This window comes from Carassius gibelio, chromosome A10 (genome assembly GCF_023724105.1).
Source record: "Carassius gibelio isolate Cgi1373 ecotype wild population from Czech Republic chromosome A10, carGib1.2-hapl.c, whole genome shotgun sequence".
Taxonomy (NCBI): domain Eukaryota; kingdom Metazoa; phylum Chordata; class Actinopteri; order Cypriniformes; family Cyprinidae; genus Carassius; species Carassius gibelio.
Genome location: NC_068380.1, coordinates 1,825,900 through 1,834,804, shown reverse-complemented (window position 1 = coordinate 1,834,804; position 8,905 = coordinate 1,825,900). Strand labels below are relative to the sequence as shown.

Sequence of the window (8,905 nt, the reverse complement as noted above, 5' to 3'; positions counted from 1 at the left end):
TTGATAGACAGAATAAGAAGACATTAAAACTATCTAGTTTACAGGTGATAAATGTATGTGTAAGTCCTCCCTTGGCGCCTTCTTTCTGTTGTTGTTTTTCTTCAATGCACCCAAATGGGATCAAACCCTTCAGATCCTTTAGAAACAATAATGAGACAATCTGAGGCTGTTTTATTTGCTTGTGTGATAAGCAAAAGTGTCTGGCAGGCTTTGAAATCATGTATTCTTCAATAGTGGGACTGAACAAAATTAATCTCAAGCAAGCCGTTGATAAACCAGATCAGCTTTATGTGTAATAATGCCGTTTGAGGGGGGGCAACAGATCCAAATCCCAGCAGTTATCTCTGTCAGTAGTTGGGTCTCTGCAGACTACTGTCTCCATACTTGTGTAGTGTTTCTAAAACAGCCCATTAACCTCTACCTGTCACTTTAAAAGAGCCGCCTGCTTTGATACCAATACTGGCTGAAAGAGGCATAAACAAGAGCTCAATTACCCACGTTTGCAGCCACTCACGGGAACATTATGTGTCTATGAGAGAGACATTTGCACAAAAGGACAGATCTGCAGTTTTGTTCTACTGGAATCAGAGAAACTGACAAGATTTTTCATAAAAAAATGGATAAACAGTATTTAAAAAAAAAAAAAAAAATCTAAAGACACTTTGGAAAAAAGACCAGGAAACATTCATGGTTTATTTTCTAAATTATTTTTTTTTTACTGATTTTCGTAATCAGTAAAAATAACTTTGAATGAATGATTAAATAGGAAAGCATTTCTCATTGACACTATGAAATGTTTCAGCTTCATTTTGTTGAGCTGCAACTGACTCTTATTAAATAAATAAAATAAATAAAAATGTTAAATAAAAAAAAAATATATATATATATATATATATATATATATTTAGATGTCCTCTTTCAAGTTGTTTGGCATTTCTGTTCTAAAGAGATTATAATAAAGGACTAAAATAATACTTTATTGTATTGTTCTGAAATGAATTAATAATTTTCTCACTTTATCCTACGAAATGCTTGAGCCTAATGCTGGAACTAAATAAATTAATGAATAAATGAACGAACAAACAAATACTTTTTCCAAGTTCTTGCTCTTTGGATAAGGGACTTTCAAATTTTTTTTTTTGTGCATAAATCAATAAATGAATGAATCAGATATTAATCTCATTTTTCATATTGTAGTTTTACATTAACATTTCTGTTCTAAGAAATTTTATGACAAAAGGACTATAAAAAAATTGAAATCTTTTATTTTTTTAATCTGCAGAAAGAAAGAAAGTGGATTTAGTTCTGTGGACTTTATGCTGTAACATTTTAGTCAAATAACTAAAACTATTTACCTTTTGGGATTACCAAATATTGTGGTTGATAATGAATTGCAAGCCACTGTGTTTAACCTTGAACTTCCTGCACCACACTGTTCTAATGTGGACACATGAAATAACACACATGCACACCTCAGAGAGGAGATGGGATCAGAGATGGTTTTAGGGAGGGGATCACATCTCCAGACTTACTGGTGCCAGGAGTTAATGGGTTCACTGGAGGCCGATTGAGACGTCTTCATTACCACACTTGTGAAAACTGAAGGGGTGGAGATCAGGACGTTTCCTTTGATCCGGGGCGAAGTGAATTGTAAATGAGCTGGGATTAGCCCTATAAATACTTAAGCCCTACACTGGAGGTGTTGATCAGTGAACTCAAAGCAACGCTTGCCAGAACACAAACACACATCTGACTCACTCAGTCACAGGACTTCTGCTGGAAACTCATCTTTAGGAAGAAGAACTCCACAACTGCCTTGTGTCAAACCGGATATCTGGATTTGGACACAGTTGGTTCGCTAAAATGAAGGGGCATTTTTCCATCGAGTGGCTTTCTCAAAGCAGCCAGACCTTGGCATCCACACTTCGCTTAAACTCTTGGGTTTCTCCCGGCCAGGATGTCCCGAACACCTCTGGCACTGCATCTGAGAGCCTTCCTGGCTTTTACAGCAGACGGAGACCGGAAAACATGGAGAATCAGGAGAAACGTATGGAGCCAGCACAGTCCGGAAACAGTTTGTTGTGTACATCTACGCAAGAGACTGGGTCAAATGAGAATATCGTCCAGCAACACACTTACGGTAAAAAAACTGTTCTCATAATACATGTTAATACTGTTGAGTAATCTTTATGCAATTTTTAATGTTTTAATGGAAAATACTGATTTAAATATACTGTTGTTATTTTATTTTTTAATAATTTAAATAATTCTAATAAAATACAGAAGCTTTGCCAACACTGGAATAAACTAAATAAAAAATGATAGGAAAAAAAGAAAACATTTATAAAAGATTTTAAATAATGTAAAATACCGATACAAAAATACTTGTTATTTTTTTGTTTATCAACAGTTAATTATATAGGATCAATGACTTTAACAGTTAAAAGTAAAACTAAACTGCCAAAATATATTAAAATAGAAAGGTTATTATTTTACATTTAAAATCATTTAATGTAAAATATTCACCTAAAATACTGTTGTTACTTTTAATGGTTAAGTAAAATTAAAAATAAGTCTAAATAATAATAACACAGCTATAGTTAAAATAACTATTACAATACTGTTAAAATAATAAATAACACTAAAATATTTTTATTAAAATAACAAACTAATGAATTATTAACTATAAAGCTATTTCATGTAGTTTGGATCTCATTTTAAAATGTAATGCTAGCAAATTTACAGTTACAGCATACTTTATTTTTGTCGTATTTTTCCTAAATTTTAAAAACGATTTACTTATTTTCAGCTGAGTATTTTCCATTTAAATTAAAATTTACCAAATGTTTATTTTCTCTTGCTCCCTTGTGTTTATTTTTATTCTTTTATGTATTTGTGTTTCCTGACCTCATATTTAACTCTTTATGTCTATCTGTTTCCTGACAGCCTCAGAGCCAGGCTTCAGCAGCAGCACGGAGGAGGAGGAGACATCAGGGTACGAGAGCGAGGGGGGCCCCTCTCTCTCACCCGGGGCCCCTAAAGCACCGGTCCCATCAGTGTCTCCCTCTAGTGGCCGCAGACCCCGAACCGCCTTCACCGCGGAGCAGATCAACAGTCTGGAGAAAGCCTTTAAGAGGAACGCTTATCTTGGAGCCCAGGACAAAGCTGAGCTCTGCAAAAGACTAAATCTGTCTGACAAACAGGTGAGAGGTCGATTCACTGTGGTTTTAAAAATTAGATTTAAAGTGTCTGTGAATTCTTTTTTTTTACCTTGCAATGTCGATGAGTGCTTTCGAAACACAGCTTTGTGAGGATTCAAAATATTTACGAATCATTTGATTCGAATCAGTTTTTGTAAATGTTTAGTATTATTCATTTATAATAATTTTATTTCGTATAATAAAAATTAAGAACATTAGTTTTGGCCAGTTTAGCCATAAAACAAACAAAGTAATTTAATATATATAAAAAAACACATTAAACTGCAATATGATGAGTTGTTTACAGCATTTCATATTAAACTATGAAAAACTTAAACTATTGGCCTGAGTTTTGTTGCATTTACACAGTTTTGACCAGCAGACGTCACTAACTTGTTGCGTTTCGAGCGATTCGATACAGTGAATCTTTTTGCAAAGCAATTCAGTTGATTTAAAGATTAAAATACATTCGTGTCTTCCTTTGCAACCTTTAAATTTCAACTTAAAGATCATTTTAATGGTACACTGACTTAAAATAACTTTTGTAATGGGTGTACAAAATTTTGCAAAAAGCGACGGCAGAAACAAATGCACGCGTACAACTATTCGCTGTAATTCCACTCACATAACTGTAGGGGGCCTTTAAGTCCCAAAACTAGTGATTTGACTTTTATTTGTGTGTTAAATGTGAACTTATCTTATGTTTCTCTCCATCAGATCAGAAACTGGTTCCAGAACCGACGCATGAAGCTGAAACGGACCGTTCAGGACAGTCTGGCTCACGCCTGCCAGGTCAAGGTGGCATCGCATATGATGCATTACTCCGATCTGCACAGTTTCCGTGCCGCTCCGTATCCCAGCTACTACCCGGCGGTTCAGGAGAGCCCATCTTACGGCCCGGGATTCATCTACAGCCCTGCTGCTTCCGGGGGCCTGCCGACCCTTCCTGTGGAGGCCCTGTATCGGTACAGCACCCTACAGAGCCTTCCTGTCCATCCCAGCAACCCGTCCATGATGAGTCCATACCAGCCCTGTCACTCACAGTACTACAACACTCAGTGACACGAGACGAGAATTGCATTTGTGAATACAGGGTGAAGTGCAATAAAAATGTGTCATATATATATATATTTTTTTTTTCCCGTTTTATTTAAATATGATTGAAAAGTTGTATTCCGTTCATGTCTATGTGTACAAAAGGAGTGTATAAATAAATCATTTTCTATTTGACTTCACTGAAAGGTGAAGTGCGTCATTACAGACTATTGTTAAAAAGTTTATCTTTATGATTTTAATTAATCAGAGAAGGATTGTTCAAAAAGTGAATGTAAAGACTATAATTCTATGCAAAATTTATATTTCAAATCAATTCTGTTCACTTGAACTTTCTGTTTATCGAACTGTTTTTAACACTGATAATCAGAAATTTCTGAAGGATCATGTGACACTGAAAACTGGAGGATGATGCTGAAAATACAGATTTGCCATCTCGGGAATTACATTTTATTTTAAACTATTCAAATAGAAAACAATTATTTGAAACTGCAATGATATTTTGTATCATTACCATTTTAAATATAATAGATGTAGTCTTGGACTTTTTCAAAAAACATTAAAAAGTTTAACAGACCCTAACACTTAAAAACAGCAGTGTACTTCATCATTTGGGGGATTTTCTTTTTCTCCAACAAATATACTAAACTAAAACTAAACATATTTAATCTTATATTTTCAGCATGCTATTATTTATTGCTAACAATTTTAACTTAGCCTGTCAGTTTTCAAATAAGCATATAGGACCACATTTGCATGAACAGAGTTACGTGTAGTTTAGTATGGAATCATTTAGTTTTGGGGTTTCTGCAGGTTTTATGAAGGTAAATTTAAGATTTGAAAACACAAATTAAAACATAACTCCAATTCTTCTTTCATTTTACAAAAATCTTAGTATATGGCTTGAATTCCTCAGCTCCCAACCACGAGATTATAGACATAACTTTTACTGTAACTTCTGATCACACTGCAAAAATGCTGTTCATTAGTACTTTTTGTTTTCCAGTGCAAATGCCTAAAGATTCTTAAATCCAGATGCACAGTCCTATAAGATATCCTGATTTATGAAAAATTTCAATCTCATAAAAAAAAAAGATTTCTCAAAAAATCTTCATTTTACATCTTAAGAAAATGTTATGTGACCTGTGCATGTTTTAGATATTTGTACTTGAAAAAAGACAATTCAAGACATTCTGCTCTGATTTAAGATATTTTAATGCTCTAATTTGTGGAAAGTTAAATTAAGACTTTTTAAGATCCACAGAAAGCGATTTGTTAAATAAGATCGCCTGGGTAAACTTTGAGAAAAATGTCCTTAAGTACTTTTACTCGAGCGTTTTAATCTATACATTTCAGTACTTTTTAAAAGATTTGTACAATCGAAATGTAGCTAGGAATGTTTTCTATAAATTTTATTCACAATCTCTAATGTCAGATCCAAGAATGACTATCAGGACTAATTTTAATAGATCTTCATCTAATAGGAGTTAAGGAATACGTGTTGAATGAAAATCACAAAAGGCAAAATATTTAGATTTAAAAAAAAAAAACATCTTTTAATGTATAAAACAGATTTTAAAAAGCCAATAATGAAGCCCAAACCTCACAAAACCATCCGTAACCCAGCTTAAAACAAAAACCATGATTACATTTCCTTATCCCACAACATTTAACACCCCCTCCCCCATTAACTATCATGAATATAGTAGGTCAAACTCTAATCATTGTTATGTTAAACTACGATTACCAAACATGACCAAACAAATGGAGAAACGTAACAAAAGCAACTGCTCTCCCAATGCTGATTGCCGTTTTCTATACAAAGACAGAATCGAATATCAATGCATTTTATACGGTTTTCTGCTGGCCCTTCTTTCCAATCAGTGACTTGTGGATGTGTGGAATCACACCTGCAAAGAAAGACACAAAGACATGCCATTAAAATAATCAAAGCTACATTTTATAACACCATGCACTCAAAAAAATAATCTGGATTTAAACGAAACTGACCTCCACCAGCAATAGTAGCTTTGATAAGCGAGTCCAACTCCTCATCACCACGGATGGCCAGCTGTAAATGCCTCGGAGTGATACGCTTCACCTTCAGATCCTTGGAGGCATTACCAGCCAACTCCAAAACCTGTGGATATGACGAGGAATGGGTTTGAAAGAGGTGACATTTCCTTTATAGAAGCATTAAAGACTAAACCAGCCAACAATCTGCCACGATGACATCCAACAGGCTTGTTTAACAAACTCTGCCAAAATAAACTCATCACCTCAGCAGTCAGGTACTCCAAGATAGCGGCGCTGTACACGGCTGCTGTAGCTCCGACGCGACCGTGGCTGGTGGTTCGGGTCTTCAGGTGCCGGTGGATACGACCTACAGGGAACTGACACAGAAAAACAATCACATACTCAATATCACTCTGTTAAAATCAGCAGCAGTTGTTTATTTATTTTATCTGGAATTTGTACCTGCAGACCAGCTCTTTGTGATCTGGAGACTGCTTTTGTCTTGGCCTTTCCACTGTCCTTTCCAGCTTTTCCTCCTGCCTGCAGAAGCACAACAAAAGGGACTTATTAGTTAAAAGCCTGATCGAAGTTGTTGCCAGTGTAAACATTGCTTTTTTTTAATCAAATCGAAAAAAAGCGAACCTGTAAATTATACACTGATGCTTGGATTCATTAATAATATAAGTATTTAAACAAAAGTACTAATAAAGCAAAGTAGATTCATTTTTTTTTGGCGTGTCCAAACAAAATTTAGCAAAATGCTTCGACGAGAGTTGGCACTTATTTATAAACATAAACGTTGCGTTAATTTAAAATATTGCCATATTCCACCAGCGCTGCATTCGAATTATTAATTGCACGCATTGCTTTACGGTCTCTATGATTCGTTTTTCAAAATAATGCATCAAATTCACTCTAATCCATGATTAGCGCTCTTTCACCAAAACACTGCAAACCTACAAACACCGCGAGCTTATTATAAAACAATCACGTGCACAAAATTAAAGCAAGGCACTATTACAATTAACACAAAACACAGCCGTACGAGCTAAGCTTTATTTTAGTAATTAGAAAATAAAAGCTTTCTTTACCATGTCGCCAGATGAGCTTCTTCTCTTTTCGCACGAAACGGAGGGAAAACACAATGATGCCCACTTCGGCGTTAGCGCGGTACGTTCCAGAGCGATAACCAATCAGCGAGCTGCGTCTTGGTTTGAAACATAGGTTCTGTCCAATCACAGGACTTGTCTATAAGGTTTTTTTTTTCTCGGACCACCAGCGCGCACTAGTCTTGTGCGCATGCGTGCTGGCGTCATCATTCAGTACATTAAAACCGATTAGAAAAACATAAGTATTTTTTAATACGGTGACGAGATTGGCAATATTCCGATCAAAATAATTTCTATAGAATAGTAATTTGCATGTTATTGTGCATCGTATTCCGTTGTAAAAGCTACAATGCAAAGCATATAAATAGTATCATTGAGCACGTTTTGTCTCTGTTCAGCTTCCTTTTTTCAACACTAAAATTTTAAAAGTGCCCTTTTTGTTGTGCAAGCTTATCACTGTTTTATGACTGATGGCCAGGGTAATGTTTGACTAAAGGAGAACAAAAGAGGATCTGAAATAAAACAAACAGGATTCTGAAAACTGGAAAGCATGCACAGTTTTAATCTTATTTCCTTATTTCTACATTTAAGGCTCATATCAATAGTTGTTCTTCATCCTATTTCTCTCAGTTCTTTTCAGATTTATGTGTTTAACAGCAGTTAATTGATCATAAAGAGCATTTCTTTCACCTGGTCGCATTTAAAATTATTTAAATATACAGTAATTAACAAATAAATAATGAAGAAACAAACAAACAAACAAACAAACAAATAAATATGTAATTTTGCCTCCTATAGGGAGTGTTCCAGAAAGCAGGTTATGTTTAAGGGTATGCGGATAAACTATACATATATGTATATATATACACACACACACAAACACACACACACACACACACACACACACACACACACACACACACACACACACACACATATATATATATATATATATATATATATATATATATATATATATATAAATATATATATATATATATATATATATATATATACATACATACATACATACATACAATTATTGAGGGGTGGCAACATATGGCAGACGTATATGTACTGAATTTAGTCACAGTTCTCACAGTTTGATGATAAATATATGTGATAAATATATCTTTTTTAAAGTAGGCTATATTTTACTGTGCTATTTCATACATAATTTATTCGAGTTAGACCAAACTTTTATTTTGGTGGGTTGTAACCAGAGTTTCTGTGTTTTTTAATTAACTATTATTATTAGCTATTAAGCCTACTTGACGTATAGCATACTCTACTGTGCAATAGTACTATATTTCTGTTTGAATGTCTTCAAGTTATACCGAGATTTTTTTTTGACAGGTTGTCATAAAGACATTGCAGTTTCTGTCAGTTTGTGAATACGATGAATGATGATAGTTTTATCAAATGAAATGGTAAAATCCTCTCATAGTACGCTGACGTGCACATGTAGCCTACATCATGCGTCAATATAGTGAAGAGTTTAAAACACTACGCGTGCTTCAGTGTGTG

The 8,905-nt window shown here is 34.5% G+C and overlaps 2 protein-coding genes across 2 annotated transcripts; one reads left to right on the top strand and one right to left on the bottom strand.

Moving 5' to 3' along the window:
- The first annotated feature begins 1,618 nt into the window (after positions 1–1,618).
- On the top strand, positions 1,619–4,845 carry LOC128020781 (homeobox protein vex1-like). Its single transcript, XM_052607447.1, has 3 exons — positions 1,619–2,140; positions 2,947–3,203; positions 3,918–4,845. Exons 1-3 carry the CDS (start codon positions 1,864–1,866, stop codon positions 4,260–4,262), a joined length of 879 nt encoding a protein of 292 aa, XP_052463407.1. The 5' UTR covers positions 1,619–1,863; the 3' UTR covers positions 4,263–4,845.
- Positions 4,846–5,782: 937 nt separating this feature from the next.
- On the bottom strand, positions 5,783–7,507 carry LOC128020782 (histone H2A.Z). The gene is made up of 5 exons (XM_052607448.1): positions 7,361–7,507; positions 6,732–6,809; positions 6,533–6,646; positions 6,264–6,393; positions 5,783–6,163 (listed from the first exon to the last, which is right to left on the bottom strand). Exons 1-5 carry the CDS (start codon positions 7,361–7,363, stop codon positions 6,102–6,104), a joined length of 387 nt encoding a protein of 128 aa, XP_052463408.1. The 5' UTR covers positions 7,364–7,507; the 3' UTR covers positions 5,783–6,101.
- Between the last annotated feature and the right edge of the window lie 1,398 nt (positions 7,508–8,905).

Bases quoted from the DNA above. Each gene is read 5' to 3' on its own strand.
- LOC128020781 (XM_052607447.1), top strand. From the start codon at position 1,864: ATGAAGGGGCATTTTTCCATCGAGTGGCTTTCTCAAAGCAGCCAGACC. The intron at 2,141-2,946 runs GTAAAAAAACTG...GTTTCCTGACAG, and splicing joins CGTCCAGCAACACACTTACG to CCTCAGAGCCAGGCTTCAGC. The intron at 3,204-3,917 runs GTGAGAGGTCGA...TCTCTCCATCAG, and splicing joins TAAATCTGTCTGACAAACAG to ATCAGAAACTGGTTCCAGAA.
- LOC128020782 (XM_052607448.1), bottom strand. The intron at 6,647-6,731 runs GTACAAATTCCA...TTTCTGTGTCAG, and splicing joins CACAAAGAGCTGGTCTGCAG to TTCCCTGTAGGTCGTATCCA. The intron at 6,164-6,263 runs GTCAGTTTCGTT...CTTTCTTTGCAG, and splicing joins AGCTACTATTGCTGGTGGAG to GTGTGATTCCACACATCCAC.